This window comes from Lotus japonicus, chromosome 4, assembly GCF_012489685.1.
Source record: "Lotus japonicus ecotype B-129 chromosome 4, LjGifu_v1.2".
Lineage (NCBI taxonomy): Eukaryota > Viridiplantae > Streptophyta > Magnoliopsida > Fabales > Fabaceae > Lotus > Lotus japonicus.
This window is the reverse complement of record NC_080044.1, coordinates 5373330-5393393: the sequence shown is the minus strand read 5'-3', so window position 1 is coordinate 5393393 and position 20064 is coordinate 5373330. Positions and strand designations below refer to the sequence as shown.

General features: G+C 36.5%; 3 protein-coding genes across 3 annotated transcripts; 1 reads left to right on the top strand and 2 right to left on the bottom strand.

Moving 5' to 3' along the window:
• Window positions 1-1234: 1234 nt before the first annotated feature.
• Window positions 1235-7332, bottom strand: LOC130710519 (uncharacterized). The gene is made up of 6 exons (XM_057559816.1): window positions 6943-7332; window positions 5605-6634; window positions 5301-5488; window positions 2416-2452; window positions 2199-2266; window positions 1235-2101 (listed from the first exon to the last, which is right to left on the bottom strand). The coding sequence occupies exons 1-6, from the start codon at window positions 7038-7040 to the stop codon at window positions 1621-1623; spliced, it is 1902 nt and encodes a 633-aa protein (XP_057415799.1). The 5' UTR covers window positions 7041-7332; the 3' UTR covers window positions 1235-1620.
• A 3343-nt stretch (window positions 7333-10675) lies between these two features.
• LOC130715052 (calcium/calmodulin-regulated receptor-like kinase 1) lies at window positions 10676-14866 on the top strand. The gene is made up of 7 exons (XM_057565045.1): window positions 10676-11022; window positions 12008-12161; window positions 12871-12997; window positions 13422-13507; window positions 13715-13786; window positions 14156-14359; window positions 14471-14866. The coding sequence occupies exons 1-7, from the start codon at window positions 10712-10714 to the stop codon at window positions 14786-14788; spliced, it is 1272 nt and encodes a 423-aa protein (XP_057421028.1). The 5' UTR covers window positions 10676-10711; the 3' UTR covers window positions 14789-14866.
• Window positions 14867-14968: 102 nt separating this feature from the next.
• On the bottom strand, window positions 14969-17743 carry LOC130715053 (anthocyanidin reductase ((2S)-flavan-3-ol-forming)). Its single transcript, XM_057565046.1, has 6 exons — window positions 17513-17743; window positions 16354-16520; window positions 16062-16259; window positions 15731-15890; window positions 15395-15608; window positions 14969-15238 (listed from the first exon to the last, which is right to left on the bottom strand). The coding sequence occupies exons 1-6, from the start codon at window positions 17643-17645 to the stop codon at window positions 15094-15096; spliced, it is 1017 nt and encodes a 338-aa protein (XP_057421029.1). The 5' UTR covers window positions 17646-17743; the 3' UTR covers window positions 14969-15093.
• Between the last annotated feature and the right edge of the window lie 2321 nt (window positions 17744-20064).

Genomic DNA, 20064 nt, shown 5'->3' with positions numbered 1-20064 from the left:
GATTGTACTTTTAATTTGTGTAGTTTTACGAGTTCCAACTTGAAATTTTGATTTTTTTCCCCCTCCTAAAACATGAATATCTAAAATTATAAACTATATTTTTCAGCATTCAAGAAAAAAAAGGTGACACATGTAATTGTTTTAGTGCTTGCATTCTTGTGTTCTTTGCTCGGCATTACGTGCTGAGTTGTGGGGGATATTTTTCGACATATGCTTATTGCTGCATGGGGGATTTCAAAGGGCGAAGCGTACTCTCTTGAGTTTGATTCCGTTTGCAGTATTCAACTCTTGAGTTCTAGGTATTCAAAGTTTCATTCTTGTGCTTCGTTGCTCGGAGTCATGCTTTAAGAGATGCCTATTTAGTTGCAGATGTTTTAGCAAAGCATGGTCGAATATGAAGGCGAAATCTAAAGAATGAGAACAAGTGAATGTGTTTGCTTTTTTGATGAGATGCATTGAGATGTTCCACATCGGCATTGGGAATTCCAATGCAGATTCACGCAACGGAATACACTTGTTAGATTGGGAAAGTGTGCTTTCATTTTGCCCCAACACAAATCAAAACAAGTATAAAGCAAATTGAAAACATTCTCGATCCATAGACACTATCGACATCCATAGACATCATTTTTTTCTCTCTATTCCACTCTTTCTGTCAGATGACATCTTATATCACATTTATCAGTTATCTTTCTTCTTTTCTTATCTCATGTCTACACACCATTTTGGACATTCACCGAAAATTTTCCAAACCAGTAAAAACTGACTGAAAACTAGGTAGGACTAGGGTAAACCACATCATACTAATTACAGAACAATTTTCCTTGTGGAAACCCTTTGGTTGTGTATAAAGATGAGATTTGACTTATATTTGAAAGATGCATGGAAGATATAACTGGTTAAACCAATTAACCTCAACATACACTAACTATCTGGCTTAGGCTATTGGCGTCGTGCTTACCTTTCAGTCCATCACAACCAAGTTGCTTATCAAGTTTGACCAAATTGATAAGCACCCTACTTTGTTCCCTAAATTTTCGGACTGAGGTTATTGCAAATCACATAAGGGTTACCCAATAAAATGGTTATTCCTTCATACCTTAAACTATAGACAAACTGAAACTCATGATGATATTATATTCAAGCACACCTGACTAATCAAGTTAACTGTTGATTTTTGTGACCGAGGCTCCTTATGTTGATATTATATACTCTAATGCAGATAAATTAAGAATGAACAAAGAAATAAAAGATTTAATCATGATCGATAAATAATCCAAGATAGCTGCAAGGTGAGGAAGCTAAAACAAACAATTTATGCTATAATTGTGCTACTACAGCTTTCATTAGTCAACAGCTCTTTCTCCTCCCCCACCAAATAAACCAAGAAAAAATTAGTGTTCTGGTAGCAAATTATATGGGTCAAGTAAAACAACGTGATTGTAGATTGTCATGATGATGACAAATGCAACCTAATTCTTTCATTCATTCTTGTGAATGAGAAAATGATGAAGAATAAAGCCACTCCAAGCAAGTGCTCAGCAATTTCATGGTATGCACGAATCCTATGCTGCCTTCAAGAAATAGGACAGTGATGAGTCCAAATTTTCCATCAAAGACCTAATAACCATTGATCTGAGGCCTAGGTGTTGGACCAACAAGCCGCGAAAAAGGCATTTGTTGTGTACGGCCAGTGTTCAGACCATTTTGACCTGAAAACCTGTCATTTACTTTCGGATCAGATACAGATCTGGAGAATGCTTGGGCAAGTTCAACTGCTGAAGCCGCTCTACCGTTGCGCGGGCCGCCAACACCCTGAGATGGCTTTGGCTGCTCCACAGGCTTACGCCATGTCTCGGGTGAAGCTGGCCTCTCAGGGGCCGGCTGCTGCCTCTCAGTCTCCCTTGCGTTTCTCCGATTATCACCACCACGCCAATTCCTCTTCTGTGAATGACCTCTCTCACCATCTACCCTTTGCTCTTTCCTTTCGGGTTTTCTGCCTGTTCTTTGATCAAGAGGAGCATCATTAGCCTTTTCACCGTGTCGAGATTGGATTGAAGGATCAGGAAGTTTCTCAGCCTTCAAAATGTTAGGCTCAACCCTTCACACAACACATCACATATTGGCAAGCAATGAATCAGACTTGGATCACCATTGGCGTCAAGTGGAATCATATACAAACAAAACAAGTCCTTTACCTATTTGAATTCTCAACCACATCATAAGTGTTGATCGCAACGTCATCAACCCCTCGCTCCTTCAATACCTACGGGAAAGATCAGCAACATTTTAACATGATGAATAATGAACATGTGTGAAAATGTGAAACTGATGCAGATGCTCTCTGGCACACGAAAAATAATAAAGCACAAATTTTAACAGCCATTAAGACAATAAATAACTGAAAGAACTTACTAGTTCACGTGGGCGAGCTCCCCCAAATAAAGCATTCCTGAAACATTTCCATAGGTGGTTCAATTATTAAACAGGAAGCCAAGAATAATTAACCAAATGAACTTACAGAAAGCAACCCATGAAATTTCATAACAAGTATTGACCAAATATTCACAATGAAATTGAGATATTACAAATTCAATACTTAGTGCGCACTTGGCTTTGTGACAAAAGCATAAGTTAGAAGCCTTCAAAATGTGCATAATGCCTGACAACACATCAGAAACATTATACTCCCAGAATATCACAAGTGACGTGTAAAATTGGATGAGAAACTGAAAATAAGTTCTACATTCTGTGCTATGGGTCTCACTAACAGTCTCCATAACTGCATTTCACAACAACATGAAGCACTCCTCATTTGACAAGGATAAAGGCAAACATATAAGACAACTATTTTTGGAATTGAAACTCTTCAGATCTGGTTTAACAATTGAGAATGGCAGAACCTAGTTGTTTTTGAATTACTTGGAAGTTGGAATTGTGATAGAATTATAATTCTTCTTGAATTTGAGCTAGACCTAACACAACCTTGAAAGCTAGATCATGAGGTAAGAATTGCCCATGCCTTTATAATCTCTACTTTGGTCATATATCTAGTCAATGTGGAATCTCAACACACACCTCTCACGGAGCAAGGAGATTGTAGGACAAAAGAATTATTTTTGCAATTGAAATTACTAGGATCTGATTTTCAAAAAGAAATTACTAGGATCTGGTTTAAGAATTCAGAACGGCATCATTTAGTTGCTTTTCAATTATTTTTAACTCTTCTAGAATTTGGGCTAACCCTAACACAACCCTAAAAGCTAGATCGTGAGGTGAGGATTGCCCAAGCCTTTATAAGCTCTACGTAGGCCATATCTCTAGTCGTTATGGGATCTTAACACACTCATGCCCTCTGAAGTTTGGAGAGTGTAGGACGTAGGTAGACTGTTGGAAAGTGGTGGGTGGCCCAATACATCTGGGATAGGTTCAGACACCATCTTGAATCTGGGCTAAGCCTAACTAAACCTCAAAAGCTAACTCGAGATGAAGATTAACAAATCTTTATAAGCACTACTTTGGTTATATCTCTAGTACATGTGGGATCTAAACAATTCTAAAGTGTTCCATTATTATGAAATATAGAATTTCAGGGCTCAATTCCAATTCCAGGGTCAAAACAAGGCTTAGCCTAGCCTTCCTGAACTGTTGCAAAACTTTACAATATACTAATTATTAAATTTGATAGAGTTAAAGACCAATGGCCACAAAAACGAAGAACTGTACTTACAAGATCTCCACATTTTAGACACATAAATGTAATTCCATGGTTTCTTTTTCAAATGTTTTTGAGAAAATTTAAATATATCAAAATGAAAAAAAAAATTGGGTAGGTAGGTAAGGAACAAAGAGGGAGGCAGAGAAAGATAAAAATGAATATGGCCCATCAAGAAATTAAATGATTAGTAACTAAATTAGAAAAATGAAGAGATAAACATTGTTTTGTGTATACATAGTATTATTACATACTAACTAATCTCCATCTACTTGTGCAGATGCTACCATTCTACAATTCCTTAAAAGAAAATAAATCTCATTGACCTTTAAGTCACTTTGCTGGGGTCAAGTGACAAATCTAAAGAAATCTTTTAGAACTAACAACTACGTTTTCCTCCTTCGTTTCACCTTCCCACTTCCCATCATCCTTGGAATTTAGTAAGCACACAGCTATCCTCCAATTCATAGCCTTTAAAATTAAGAAAACCACAGTGAACCTCTAAGATTTTACATTGTTCCAACTTCCAATTAAATGGACAAGAATGGGGAAGTCAGCATTCCCTATTCACACATTCAAGAATGCATGGAAGTCCCCCTTTTGTTATTTTCTTTGAAAAAAGGCAACCCAGTGATGTAAAGCTCACATCATGGAAGGGGCAGTCCCATTATGGTTCTATTGTAGGCAGTCTTACCTTCCATTTGCAGAAGGCTGATTCCAAGACTCGAACCTAATGACCTCATAGTGAAACAGCAGCAACTCCAACCGCTGCACCAACACTCCCCTTCTATTTTGTTATTTTCATTAAAATTAAAAAATTGATTAAAAAATTATAAGTTATAACGTTATTTCTTATATCTTAGGAGTATGAGAGACCTGTGCAGTAAGTGTTAAAACCACATCATCCTCCTTCCTCCTTGATCATTCTAAACATAAAATATTGTTGTAGAAAAGGAGAATTTCCTCACATAAAGAACACATGCAACCTCTTACTCAAATGTCACGTTAGTATTCTTTACTCTATCAGAGACAGTCTACTTTTGTTTATTGCGGATGGCGGGTCATGGCAGAAAGCCAAAATTCTGCCATACATGACAAATAATGGCGGGAATAAGGCGGAAATGGCGACCATTTGACAGGATATCTGCCATGGCAGATAGATAAAAAACCGCCATGGCAGATATTTGATAACACTAAGCCTAACCCCCTAAAATAATTTTTATAAGTGGCTTGTACTGACCAGACATGTTGGCCTCACCTGAAAAACCATGCACGAATATACCTTCCAAATTGAATAACAGGGAAAACATAATATCTTTCACAAAAGGCATTGGCAGTATTTGGAATAGAGTTTGAGTGACGACTGAAGGGCAGTCACTCTTTTATAATTTTCATTATTCACAGACTCACAGTGAATTTTATATACCTTTGGCCTGTTGCAGTAGGGCCTATGGGCACAGTACAAAAAAAAGTTTGAACCAATTGGAAATGTTTCATAGACAACACATAAACACATCCACCACAAGATAAAATTAATATATAGCAAAGTTAAAAACATCTCAAGTCACTGTTTCATGCAACCAACCTGCCTGTTTCAGTGTTAACTTCCAACTTTTCAAGGGGCTGAGACCGAGGCTTCAAATTCAGCTTCGGTCGCTGTCCTAGCTCCTTTCCACTCTCAGTTCCAGCTGATACAGGCTTGACAAAGTTGGCATGGCCATGTGCCTGATGAGCAGTTTCAACATGGCTAGAATCATTACCCAGACGATATCCCTACAACAGAAAATTAGAGAACTCATGAAGCAAATATAAGAATACCTCCACTCCTCTGCAAAAAAAAACAAAAAACTCCTGAAGAAGGGGGTCTCGTAAAATGAACATGCTAATACCTGGGGATATTCTGTAACTGAAGGTTCTGAACTTTCCAGTGGCTTTTTCCTTGGTAGCAAATTTAGTTTAGGTCTTTCAGTTGGTTCGGAAGGTACAGGGTTCTTCAATTCAGACCCAACAAGTTTGCCTACATTTCGAGCAGGCTGAACCCCATCAGACTGATAAGGTACACTTCTTGGCCGTACTTCTGGATACTTGGAAACCCCAGACTTCTCATAATCCAGTAACTCGTTCCTACCACCTTGCATCTGGTTATCAATACCTAAACCCCTTTCAGCTTGCCTTGCTAGCATTGCATCATAATACTCCTTTTCACCAACTGCATCCATCCTATTGTAAGCATTGTTGACATTAACATTGGCACGTTGTCTGCTCTCCGCTTCCGGAGATCTAACCAGCTCAGCATCATTCTGATAATGGGCTGCCTTTGACTGCCATCTACCAGAAGACACCTTCTCAAGAGCACTTGCATGAGCCAACTTTGAAACAGCATTAGCACCAGACCGAGCAGATTGCTCAGCCTCAACAGCATTTGCTACCTCCTTCCTCATTGACCATACATTTGGATAACCACCACCACCACCACCACCAGCAGCAGTAGCAGCTCCCCGCTCCTTACTACCTCCTAAACTATGGGTATTCATCCCCGTGTGAACCGCTTCAGTAAGCCTCGCCGAGTATGAATTAACTGTCCCAACAGCAGCCGGAGACACTGGAGCCACTTGCCTACCCAATGAACTCCCTCCCAGTCCATACTCAGGCTTCACCTCAACACGAGAAGGCGGGGGGGCACGGGTGCTCTCATCACTAACAGTTCTCCGAGGAGCCGAACCACCATCAAGGGGCTTCCTCTCATCCTCATCAAAATTCCTGCCAATTGGGGCAGTGTGTGACAGAAAAGGGGTCTTGTCATCATAATGCCTAGTGGCCGGCGACGTGTGCGGCCGAGACCAATGATCCGGCCGCCCCATCGGGGCTCCCCACGACGAAGGCCGGTCAAATCCAGAACGATCTGAAGTCCTCACAGTTCTGTTAAAACATCCCAAAAACAAAAATTTAGACAAAAAAAAATTCACTTTGAGATTGCATAAACAGATCCATCAATGAAAACAACTCATCAAATCAAAAGAACATAAAAGTAACACAAAATTAAAATCAACAGATCTAATTTCTCACTCTCTCTCTTTCCCTCAAATATCAAATTCTCTCATTTTTCACAAACGCAACATCAATCAGGATACCCATTTGAAGGAAAATCAAAATAAAGCGAAAAAGATTGAAAATTTAAACCGTGTGATGAAAAAAACTGAAAGTGCAATAAAGGGGTAGGAACTTACACGCCGGGAGCAGAAGGAAGAGGGAGATCAGAGGGTATAGAACCGCCATGGAAGTCCTTGAGCGTCATGGTATTGCCACTGACTTTCTTCTTCGACATTCTCCCTCCTTCAAACCCTCCTCCACACAAATTCAAAAAAAGGAAAAAACCAGAAGGAATCGTAACCCCAGATGCTAATGGTGTTGGTTGAGAAACCGCGAAGCAAAGGGAGAGAGGAAGAGAGGGAAAGCAACCCCACGAGGGGGAGGAATGGATTGGTGGAAGAAGCGGAGAACAGGAACGCGATGAGGATTGGTATTGGGTTTGGGTTTGGGTGCAAAAAGCGAAGGAAAGTGAAGGGAGTGTGAGAGAGAGGAAGAGAATGTGTTGTTGTGTGTGATATTTATTTTTCTTAGTTTTTTAATTGAGATTTGTTTTGGTGCTATTATATATGATGATTCATGGGATGTTGCCACGTCAAGGGGGGAAACTCTAGCCACCCTTGGATTGAAATGAAGATGGGGTGTGATGGACTCCTTATAAGCTTGTAAATAGAGTAATGAGTAAATAAAATAATACAAATCATGGTACATACTAACATCATACATACTAGATGTACTTAAAAAATACATATTAGATGAAAATAGATTTATATGTTTTCTACATTTCAATGGTAAATGTATGAATTTTTTATCAATACTTTCTCCATTTTAGTTAGTAGTCATGGTGACCTAGTAATTATTGTTACGATCTCTAAGGGATAGCTTAGGGACATATGAATTGCAGAGGGAAAAATTTGGTGATCAATTTCTATACGGTGTAGTTTATTTTTTCGAAACCTCTGACCCCTCCGCCTCCTCATCAAGATGAACACCACCGTCAAGTGCAGCCGCCAACTTCGCAACATGCGCTACCATAGTTGCATTTTGTGAACACTTTGGTGCATATGCATATCATGTTGGATCTTCTATTGCTCCATCTATTCTTAGATTTCAAGATTCTTTTGTTGCAAACAAAGCAATATGCCATGAACTTCAAAGTTCATCTACGAATCCTGAGATGTCGAATGGCGCCATATATCTTTCCCTCCACTTTCCATAAAGCTTTAGCGTGTAGCCATGTCACCGGTGTCATATATATTTCTCTTCCACTTTCCATCATTCATGTCAATCCATAGTATAACACCATAAGACGAGTCAACTTCTATTAACACCTTGCAATTGGGAAACATCGTATTGAGATCAGGCTTCCTCATACTTAGCCTAAAAATGTAAAATTAATTTTTATTTTATAACTATATATATATAACATATTAAAAATAACTTATTGAATATTTAATTATATTTACCCAAGTATATGAAAACCTATTGTCCGTCCAACTCTAGGCCTTCATAGTGCGTGTACGCTTGAAGACCACATCGATATATCGGATTTGGAAAGTGAAACAATACATATTGTCAGAGATGATCTAACAAAAAAAATTCTTACAATTATTAAAATGTTCATAAATTTGTAGTTTACTACTAGTAACAAATATCTGAATTCAAATGTAGAAATGTAGTAATAATATGATGAAACAGCAAATTATTAGGAAGAAAAATTAATTGATGAGGAAATTCCACCCTGGCCTAATAATAATCATAAGAGTAAAATACACTCACCCCCTCAAGGTTTGTAAGAATGACACTCCACCCCATTCTTTTTTAAAATCTACACTCCACCCCATTTTTTTAAAGGCAAAATTTAGTGACGAAAACAAATTTGTCACTAATAAAAAATAATTACTAAAAAAAAAATTAATGCATATACACTATCATACATTAATTTATGAAAATAATTTTACTGAATTAAATTTCAAAAAATCATTCATTCTCTCTGTTGAGTCCACGTCCCATCTATCTCCAAATCATATTTCTCACCGCAAACCGTCACCACCAAGCCTTTTCTCCCTTTAACACGGCGGTCACCGTCCCAGAATATGAAACTCCATGACACCACTATGCCTCAAAGTTTTGTTGCGACCTTAACCCCAGAACGTGGCACATCCCCTAAGCCACTTGTTCAACTACTTCTTGTGAACTTCATCCTTTTAAGTTGTGAGCGAACGCTATGTTGGTTTAAGATGTTGTTGGATTTTGTTAAAAACGGTGCTCCACCGTATCGTTGGGTTTAATAACCTCCGATCCACTTCATATTTCTTAATTTTGTTTCTCTATTTTCTTCACTCATTTGTGTTGCTTTTTGGGCCTACAATCCAATTTTGAAAATTGGAGATTTGGAGGGATAAAGAGATTATTTTAATTAAAATTGAATTATTACTGAATATGAAAACACAAGCACGTTTCACTATGTTCGAAATATGGTTTGTAAACCGGTCAGGTGTGCTATTGTAGAATTTGCATTGTAAATTTACGGAGGAAGAACGAGATTGAGAGAATGAGGAGGACTGTGATGTTTTCATGTTTAAATTTATTGGATTATATTGAAAATATTTTTTGAAATTATTGATTAACAATTTAAATAATAACTAATTATTAATGAAGAATATTTTTCGTCACTAAATTTGCCTCTATATAAAATGGGGTGGGGTGTAAATTTTAGATAAGAATGGGGTGGAGTGTAATTCTAGCAAACCTTGAGGGGTGAGTGTAATTTACTCTAATCATAATAATGGCAACAAAAATAAGAAAGAAAGAAAACGGCACGTCGCTTGGATCTGCCATTCTGCATAAACTCTCTCTTGCACCTTCAACAATCATTTGTCTTGCATAAACTCTCACGCACTCTCTGTTTCTCCCTGAATCGAGTGTTCTAACTGCATGCGTTTCCCTCATCACCATTTCATCGCTTTCTGAATGGTTCGTTCGTTTTACATAACAATGGCGTTGTTGTTTCTTCTGTGCTAATTTTAGTTAACATGCAATTTTATTTGTTTATTGTTAATATCTTCAACTGTGATGTGTTGTTTACTGTTTCAATGGAGGTTTTGTTTGGTTGAATTCCTATTACACATTGTGTTTGTGTTGTTTGCTTTTCATTGTGGAAAATGTTCTTTTTCCCGTTTGTAAGGAACTCTGAATGGTAGATAGATAGCAATAGCATCGTTATTCTTTGCTGTTGAGAATTTGGTACTTATTTACTCTTCTTTGATGGTTCATAATTGGTATTTAGCTTATGTCAAGTGTCATAACTAGCAATGTAACTTTAATTTGAGTGTTTATATTGTTGATTATTCATTTCACAGTTGTAATGTATTGTTAATGCTGGGTTTGGTGCTGTTTGAGTGGATGATGAATGATGAGCAATTCAGTCACAGCAAGTTTGTGACTTTTGAAATTCCCCCTCTACATAATATCATTTGCATGATGGGGTTCTATGTCCTTCTTCATCTGTTTACCCGTTTGGATGCAAACCAAAGAAGATTTATTAGAGCTTATTTAATATTTAGTGTTTTTTTTTCTAGTAGAAAAGTTCCAACAAGCCTGTATCCAACGGTATTTCAAAATAAGTTTATCATCTGCAAAATCTTTGTCGATAGAAATTTGTTGGGAACCGGGAAGCCAATTTGATATGTTGATGAGTTCTGTAATAAATGATTCCAGAAATGTTTAGCTTGTTAAGAAGAATGATTTGAATAACAACTCTTAATGCCTCTATATTCAATTCTATGTAGCAATTTGTATTCAATTTGATGTGTGACTCTTATTAATTTTCTGAAGAATTTGTCTGTACATTTTCAGGTACATGAGCAGACAGTGAAGTAGTAAGAGTATATTCTCAATTTGCATGAGATGAGCAGGACTCTCTTGATTGTGATAGTAGGGACATGCATAGGCTTTGTGGTTGGAGTGGGTTTAGCCTTTTCAATTTTCTTCTGCTTCAGATGTGGAAGGAAGCGGTGTATGAAGGTGGAGAAGAGTGGTTCAATGAGAACCATTCCTGTTCATGTCAAAGAGGCTGATTCCAGCACAACATTATCAGACTCCAATGTGGCTCTGGAGTCACCCAGAACATCTGAGTGGAGTAACATGCCTTTATGGTTGGAAGGACTTAGGAGGAAGAATGTGGTTTCAGCATGTGGAATTCCCAAATATTCTTACAAGTATGTTGATTTTTGTTGCACTTTTGTTTTCTGCTTTTGTGGAATGACAGTTCTTGTTAATCAATGTTCACCCACTAGAATCTCTTAGCTTGTTGAACCCTAGTATTAATCATTATCATGTGCCTAAGAGAAGGCATTTGTGAGGAAATAATGTTTCTGATTATAGCTACTTTAGGCCACGGGAAGCATAGAAGTCAAACAATTTTGCATGATAAAATTAAGGTAGCAAGTGTTAGCCCAAGAAAATGAGGAAAATAAATGAATATGTCAGGTCAAATGTTTGGTTACTAATGGCTGAAAGTCTATGTTTCTAGGAGTTTGGTCTCCTTAAGCCAGATTTTCAATTTGAGTCTTATTTATGGAAGAAAAGGGATGCTTCTAGGGTTTTTCCCCTAGGATCTTAGACCAAAACAAATAATGGTTTGGCTTCAAGTGTGTGTGCGTGTGTGAGAGAGAGAGAGAGTGAGATTTTTCTAGACATTATAAACAATGAGAATGTAGTGATGCAAGTTCTCAGGTACAAAAGAGACGACGATGAGTGACATGACCGATAACAACAACAAAACCTCTGCCTATGCTTGCATATTCTGTCCCAAGCCCACGTAATTCAGTGGGGGATTCTGAAAGAAAATCAATGCAGGGATTTGAAACCTACTTTTATGGAATGCTTTTTATAGCGTTGGATTTGCGATGAGCTCGCAATCAAAAGCATGTTAACTCCAGGAGTTACACTTTGTAACTTCCTCCCGGAAGTGATTAGAGAGTTTTTTACCGCGGAACTAAACACGCTATTAGTAATGTGCTTTTGAATTGAATGAATTGTGTCTTATATACTTATCAGTGGTTTAGTCGCTGACGTTGTGAAGGATTTTACCATGTATAACAATTTATCATCTCTCTTCTTTTCCTTTTTTGTTTGTCTTCAATGCTGTGTAGTTATCCATGATCTATAATTTTTTTCTGTAACCTTGTGACTTTTTTCCAGAGATATACAAAAGGCTACTTCTAATTTCACAACCATCATAGGCCATGGAGCGTTTGGTCCCGTTTACAAAGCGCTCATGTCTACAGGTGAGACAGTTGCGGTTAAAGCTCTTGGTACTAATTCAAGGCAAGGAGAAGAGGAATTTTTAACTGAGGTAGTAATTGATGATATACTTATGCTTCCATTAATTTGTGTGCATCCGTATGTTGATATAAACTGGTTTGAAGGTTTGCTTAAGAATTGAATAAGGAAACACCTTTTCTGTGTGGCACTATTGATTAAGTATCTTCTAGCCTTCAAATAGGATCCTCTGCAGTACCAATGTGACTGATTCTTTTTACCTCAAAATCTCTATCAGGGAAAACTACATATTAACTTAAAAATCAATTTATATTGAAAGTCATGGTGTAAACCTTTATTTATTCATTTAAAGAAGGATCCTATATTACTAAATTTTCATACAACTATCTTTATTTATATATATACCACATGATGCCAAAGTAATTAATCCCTGGTATTACATAGAAACTTCACTTTCAAACATATTATAATTGGTGGGATGATAATTTATTCGTGTATCATCATTGTACTCACTAATTTTTCTCTACAAATTTCACTCTCTATACTATGTTTGGTTACTTGTTCTTGTACTTCATTTTTCTGTAGCAATAATGATGGGAGCTTACTGTTAGAATATTGCTATTTGCTAACATCCTTGAATTTGCAATTAGACACTCTCAAACTGTTCTCTACACCTATCTTTTATTCAAGGATTTAATAGTGTAATGAATTTGGAAGGTAATACCACTAATTTGGGATGTATACTATTAGCACTATCTCAAACTTCACTTTCTTGTTTGCAGGTTCTATTACTAGCAAGATTACATCACAAAAACCTTGTGGGTTTAGTGGGATATTCTGCAGAAAGAGGGCAGCATATGCTTCTTTACAGTTACATGAGCAATGGCAGTCTTGCTTCTCATTTGTATGGTTAGAAAGAAAGCAACTCTTTTCTTACTTTTATGCCAAATTTGTTTAGATATTGCACATATCACTATCAGTGACCGTATATATATATATGATTTAAAAATGAATTGTTGACTTCTATCGTTTAAAAAATAAAACATTTGATGTCCTGCTATGATATAGTGTTGTTTTTTATTTCTTTTAATAATAGCTTAAAACAGTGGGGGATTTTTACTGATAAACCTAAAACAAAGTATGACTTGATAAGGTTGAGCAGGTTATAGAGTTGGCCTGATTTTCATCAACTTTGACATGCATTGACCATTTCTGCCTATTGAACAAAGGCCATAAGAAGCACTAATTTCATATTTTCTTCAAGAGCTTAAAAGAATTTTTACTTGAAATCTACTTGTTCTCTTTTTACCTACCTTTTGTCTTGATGATCTAGGCAAAAATCATGAGCCATTGAGCTGGGATTCGAGACTTAACATCGCACTAGATGTTGCAAGAGGACTGGAATATCTACATCATGGGGTATAGTATACTCATTAGTTAGTGAACTTATCTGTGGAGAACACAAAATAGGAACCCGTTTGGATGCATATCAAAGAGCACTTATTAAAACTTATCTAGTACTTTTTTTAGTAGATAAACTCCAATAAGTGCACTTAGGTTCATATTCAAACGGACTTTAGGTTTACTTTGGGTTTCTTCCTATTTAAAAAGAACAACTATTTGCAGGCTGCTCCTCCTGTTGTGCATCGTGACATCAAGTCTTCCAACATACTGTTAGATGAGTTTATGAGAGCTAAGGTAATTTTTACATTGTTCTCACAAAGACGAAGTTGTTGATCATGACACTTGAAAACATTCATTGTCATTGATGCATTATTAATTCTGGGAAATCTTGGGATATCTTTTCTCATCTTTTTGTGTTCTTTTATGTATGCACTATATTCCCTTCAAAATGGTATTGTGGATTCTTTTTTGTTCTCCTTTTGATATTATCTTTTCTCCTATTTCATCAAAATAGTATTTTCTTTGCCATACTTTTAGGAGGACGTAAAGTTGGTACGATCCAACGAATGTTTTCTGACATTAGCACCTTACTGTAGTAAAGATTGAATTTGCTTAAACCCTATCCTTTGAATATGCTTTTGACATCTATGTTTTACTGAGCAGGTCACTGACTTTGGACTTTCCAGACCAAAGATGATCACGCCTCGTAAATCAAATGTCAGAGGAACTTTTGGATATCTTGATCCTGAGTACATGTCTTCAAAAACCTTCACTAAGAAAAGTGATGTTTACAGTTTTGGTGTGCTACTTTTCGAGCTTATTACGAGCAGGAATCCACAGCAAGGGCTCATGGAATATGTAAATCTAGTAAGAACTGCATCTGAGCGAGTGTATTTATTTGATGCATTGGAATTTTTTTATCTGTATATAACCTTCATATATTTATGATTCACACTAGTTCTTTCTGGTTATAATTAGGCAGCCATGGAAGGTGAGGGTAAGAATGGATGGGAAGAAATTGTGGATTCGCAACTAAATGGAAAATATGATGTGCACAAGCTCAATGACATGGCTTCTCTTGCATTTAAATGTGTCAATGGAGTTTCCAAAGTTCGACCTTCGATGAGGGACGTTGTTAGTGAACTATCTCAGCTGTGTAAGAAGCATAGTAGAAACGATAGCCAAACATCTCTTGCTACATTAAAGGAAGTGTCCATTGAAGTGGATGACCTAGAAACTCATGAGTTTTCATCAATTGAGTGCTCAAAGGCGCTGCGCAGATTGCATAGCCGATAATCTTTGCAGTTTTCCAGTGCTTTTGAATGTTTAAATACCTGCTTCGAATTTTGTTCAATTGATTAAAGATTAAGCTTCTTTACCCTGCTGCAATTATAAAGTGGATGGGGAAATGATTAAATGAGGTGATAATAGACTAGGGATTGATAGAGATGATTTTTTTTGGTAAACAGACAGAGATGATGAATCAAGTATCAAGTGTCCTTGATTTATAATTATTCGCATAATACATCACACTGAACATCACAAAGTGAATTGTAACTGCATAACAAGTGCAGAGTTTGGTAGATAGAAATGATGAAAATTTAATTCTTCAGGGCCCCCTTTGTCTTCAAGTACTCCAGAGTTTGGTCAAAAATCTCTTCAACCCCATATTTGAAACTGAACCCTTCTTTAATAAGCTTCTCAGGAGAGATTATTAACTTCGCCTTGGCAGGGAAATCATTGAATCTGCAATTAGAAAATGATACTTGCTTAATATCGATGAAGAAATGTTTCAACTGTGAGAGAAAGCGAGGGCTTTATAATAGTATCATCAAGGGCTTAAAACTTAGTGCAATATGGAGTTTTAAACATCTTAGACCAAATGTATGATTGGAATCTTACTCTGTTGAAACTTTGTACTGAGGGTATCGTTTGTTGAGAAACTTTGCAAGCTCAGGAACACTAGTATTGTGAGCACAGCAAATGTATCGACCAGAAGCTGATTGTTTCTCCGCCACAAATATATGTGCTCGGCAAACATCCTCCACATGAGTGATAGATATTGACCCTGACAGAAGCTGCATTCCTTTCATCGCGTTTATGAGGAAATCATTGCCTGCAAGGTATAGAAAATGCCATTGAAACATTCATGAGTCATTTGGTATGGTCCTTAGAAGCATTTGAAACTGCTTAGAGAAGTCCTTAGACAAGTTAATTTTACTGTTTTGATTGTTGAACCTGTTATAAGGGAGGTGGCTAGGCCAACACTTGATGGAATGTCTGGAGTGAGAGAAGGACCAGTTATCAGACTAGGAATCACAGTGATGAGATCAATGTGATTTTCTTCAGCAAATTTCCATGCAGCCTTCTCAGCTAGTGTTTTAGAGGCAGGGTATCCCTGCACATTTGAATCATCTTTACATCAAAATCAACCTAATGTCTTTTCGTTTTCGACAAAACTTAGATACACTTCCAAATAGGTAAGTTTTGTCCTTTCATTTTTCCAAAAAAATTAGAAATGGCAATTCCCCATTCCAATCCCAAGTTCTGAATAAGGTTTGAGTTTTACCCAAGTAGGTGGCTTGGCATTGCTCAAGAACTCAACATCAGTCCAGTTGCTTTCATCCATAACAAGATCTGTCCCTTTGAGTTCACTTATAGTCACAGAAGCTGCTGAAGATGTTAAGATGACCCGTTTAACTTTCGCTCGTGCACATGATTTTAACACATTCAACACACCTTTGATTGCAGGCTTGATCATGTCATTCTGAAAAGTAATGACAGAAAAATTGAGTTATAATGCATCCAATTTTGTTCCAAAAAAAATTATAATGCAGTTTCCAGTTAAGTATTTAGTCTACCTCAGGATCTTCAGAAGCGAAATTCACAGGTGTAGCGAGTTGGAAGACAAGGTCAGAGCCTGCTATGGGGGTATCAAAATCGTTTTCAACTGTTAGCTCTCCTCCAAATATATTTAGTTCACCCAAACTTTGCAGTGCCAGAAGGTGAGATATCTTTTTATGATTATCTGCACAAAACACAAAAATAAGAACTTCTCGTCATAGGCATTTTGGTGGGTATTAACAGAAGGGAGAATGAGCTAACCAAAAACTAAAGACAGTTTATCATACATAAGAGAAAATGGAACTTGAAACATGCAATTTTTTACTAACATGATGAAAAAATTTACTTAACTAAAAATCTAAGAAGTGCATACACTTGAATAATGAACACTTGTCCAACACTAACATTCATTTGACAGACACTTTTTTTACAATAAGAATATTTTTTTCTTAATCACACTTGGGCTATACACTCATTTTATACAAAGATTAATTTTTATTTTTTTAAAATTCATCAACCTATCTATTTCAAATTAAAAAAAATCAGATAAAAGTCAAACATATATAAAATATATTTTCAAATCTCTTTACTTGTTTTAAGAAATATGAATCATATACTTATTCTAAGATTTTCTTTATGAAGAAATAGTTTGTACATTGTGAAATGGGAAATGATATACCTCTTAATGTGTTTTTTAGTCTTAGCATCATCATCATAAGAAAGTTGTAAATAGCATGCATAAATCACAATTGTCAATTTAGATTTGTTACATCAAAAAAATTTAATAGTGACATGATGTACTATTTTTTAAATGATAGATAATTCGGTGTCTGTGTTAGAGTTGGTGCATCATAGATAAAAATTAAAGAAGTTTTTATGTGTTGGTGGGATGTTAACAACACGAGTACAGTTTCTGTTGTCTAAATATGCCATTTTTTCCCTTTATTAAGTACTTGCTCTTTAAATAAACAAAAGGGAAAGCAAAATGCCAATACCTGTTTGGTTTTGTGTTCAAATTACATTTGGTACTTCATATATGAGATCACAATTTTCAATAATCATTTATTCAACGAAATACACTTTGTTGAATTAGGCGAATATGACAGACACAAATCCAAACCAAGCCGTACTCAGTGAGATAGGGAGAGGGAGAGAATGAGGGATAAAGTGAGTTACCTGGGTCTCTAACAGTGGTATTAACAGCATAACCCTTTTCAAGCAACTGCTTGATCAGCAAAGACGCCACAAATCCAGTGCCACCAATCACACATGCCTTCTTCTTTTCATAAATTGGCTTGATGCTTGCCATGTTTCTCAAACTCCCTCACTCACACACTCTTATAACTTCAGAAAAGTGAGCACTATTATACGGTTTCTTTTGTCACTGTGAAGAGAAAACTAGAGTTACATGCTTCTTATATATAACAATGCTACTAGTGGTTCGGTTACTTGCACACACTTTTTCGTGTAATTTATAAGGTTAGCACGTGATGGCGTTTTGCTACCTGTGACTCAACGTCAACAAGTCGTTGGAAACGTTGGGAAATTTTCACCTTCCATTCTGTACTGTTTCATTGTTTGATATTTTTTTTATATACGTGCCAATTGAACTATGCCAAACTCTTCGACCTGATGATAGCTATCTACCACGCAATTACTCAATCGTAGGACAACACGTGTATAAATGTATAAGTAACAAAAGAAGATGATATACAAGTACCCCAAAAAAGACAGACAATATCAAGAGCGCATATGTTAAATTTTGTGATTTAATAATTATGTTTCTTTCTTAAAAAAAATGTTATATATAACTTTTATGTAGCTTATGTAGGAAAAATATTAACTATTTCAAAAGTTCAATGTATCACCTCACTTAGCGACTCTCACCAGTTTGCAGATTTAGCGCAATATATTTATCATTTGGAGGAGGTTCATGGATCGATGCATTTTCAGCATGTTTAGCGTGAGACTAATTTGCTCGTGGATGTTTAGCTCAAGTGGCTAAATGTTTTTCTCTTGGCTTGCATTTATTTACATCTCCATTTGGGGATTGTCATAGAATTATTGCTCTGGACAACTTAGGATTTGCTCCTATTAGTCTTCTTGCCCGCTCATAAGTACAGTAGTGCCTTCCCTTTTGCTGGGACGTAGCCCTTCATTTGTAAACAAAAAAAAAAGTCTCACCTCACTTTGCCAATTTGATAAGTCCTAAAAGTGTATATAGAGGTTGTTTGGAAAACTCATCCAGGATCCATGTTTGCCTTACCACGTTTTTAAAAGCAAGAAATAGTTATTTTTGGACTCAAGGATTCATGTTTAGACTGACCAAACGTGAAACCAAACATGCACATAATAAACTTCACATTATGATACTAAAGAGAAGTTTGTTTCGCGTGCATGAGATTGAGCTTCATTGACCTAATTCAATGCAAATAGGAGGATTTTCCCGTGTCCAAGATGGTAAATGGGTATTAATATAGCTTTTTCTCGATTGTTTTTCTTTTTGTAGCTTACATGAAAAATACATTTTTCACATGTGCATGAGTGGTGGGTGCTAGACTTATGTCTGTTATGGGGGGTATAGTGCATAGGTTTGGCTGTTGAGAATCTTGATAGTGGTAAAATGTGTAGTGTGTTGGGTTGGCTTGCTATGCTTGTAATTGTTTCTAACTTTTGAAGTGTTGGGGTTAAAACACTCCTTGTGCTTATATTTTTAATAAATTCATTGGCTTTTCAAAAAAAACCTAAATTAGCCTGCGGACAATGACCATTAGTGCAACGAAATTCATGAATTGAGGGGTAGGAGTTGGACAGTGACCATTAATGCAATTAGTAGAGACTGGAATCAGCCTGCGGACTGGTTAGCCAAGAAGGGTGCATCGTCTCCATCCATGAATATGTGTCTGCTAGAGGTACCACCGTCGGATTTAGAGATCCTCATTCTGAGAGATCGTTTGGCTGTTCCTTAGTTTGTTTTGTATTGTTGTTAATTTTCCGATGTAGAAAAAAAAAATCATTGTTTAAATTAATGGCTACCGCCCTCTAATTAAGAGCTTACCGCCTTGTATTTAATTTCTACTACCCAACATTTGTCTCCCAACTATCTTCATATTCACAAAATCTTCCCAAGCCAAATTCGCATAGTAGACACACACTTACAACAACTTCTTTTCTGATTGACACTATGTGGTAAAAGTCTCGCTAATTCTGATATTCCGGTTTATTTTTTGTTTAGAAGGGATTGCTTAATCCTAGAAAAGTATTTGAGATGATCTCTAAATAAAACTCTAGAGAACGGCGAGTATAATTCATAACTTAGTTAAGTGATTCATCCTGCTCTTGTTCGTGCCGTTGCTGTATTTTTCTGTTGTACTTTTCATCCAACATCTTTTGTTTTATAGATACTATATAAATGAAGACATTAAAATTGGGGTTGTCTAAATGACTCATGTGAGTTACTAACCCACAACTCAATGGACCAATAGTTTGGAATTAGCCTATAATTCTCCAACTCCTCCCAGAGAACCTTTAAATCAATGTAATAATCCAAACTATGATGAGCATTCCAATGAGTGTGTCAAACCCAACTACTAAAGCTGTGTCAAACTATATGTGATCCTGTGAAATTTAGTAGGTAGACACTAGACAGCACATGAGTGTGTTTGTATAAACAATTACATTAAATAGCTATAACATTTAGAAGCTATTTTGAGAAATTTATTGGTAGT

Coding starts and splice junctions, on each gene's coding strand:
- LOC130710519 (XM_057559816.1), bottom strand. CDS start 7,040: ATGTCGAAGAAGAAAGTCAGTGGCAATACCATGACGCTCAAGGACTTC. Junction 6,635..6,942: donor CTTCCTTCTGCTCCCGGCGT/GTAAGTTCCTAC, acceptor ATGTTTTAACAG/AACTGTGAGGACTTCAGATC. Junction 2,267..2,415: donor GAGCTCGCCCACGTGAACTA/GTAAGTTCTTTC, acceptor TCTTTCCCGTAG/GTATTGAAGGAGCGAGGGGT.
- LOC130715052 (XM_057565045.1), top strand. CDS start 10,712: ATGAGCAGGACTCTCTTGATTGTGATAGTAGGGACATGCATAGGCTTT. Junction 13,508..13,714: donor TGGAATATCTACATCATGGG/GTATAGTATACT, acceptor AACTATTTGCAG/GCTGCTCCTCCTGTTGTGCA. Junction 14,360..14,470: donor TCATGGAATATGTAAATCTA/GTAAGAACTGCA, acceptor GGTTATAATTAG/GCAGCCATGGAAGGTGAGGG.
- LOC130715053 (XM_057565046.1), bottom strand. CDS start 17,645: ATGGCAAGCATCAAGCCAATTTATGAAAAGAAGAAGGCATGTGTGATT. Junction 16,521..17,512: donor TACCACTGTTAGAGACCCAG/GTAACTCACTTT, acceptor TGTTTTGTGCAG/ATAATCATAAAAAGATATCT. Junction 16,260..16,353: donor TCGCTTCTGAAGATCCTGAG/GTAGACTAAATA, acceptor ATTACTTTTCAG/AATGACATGATCAAGCCTGC.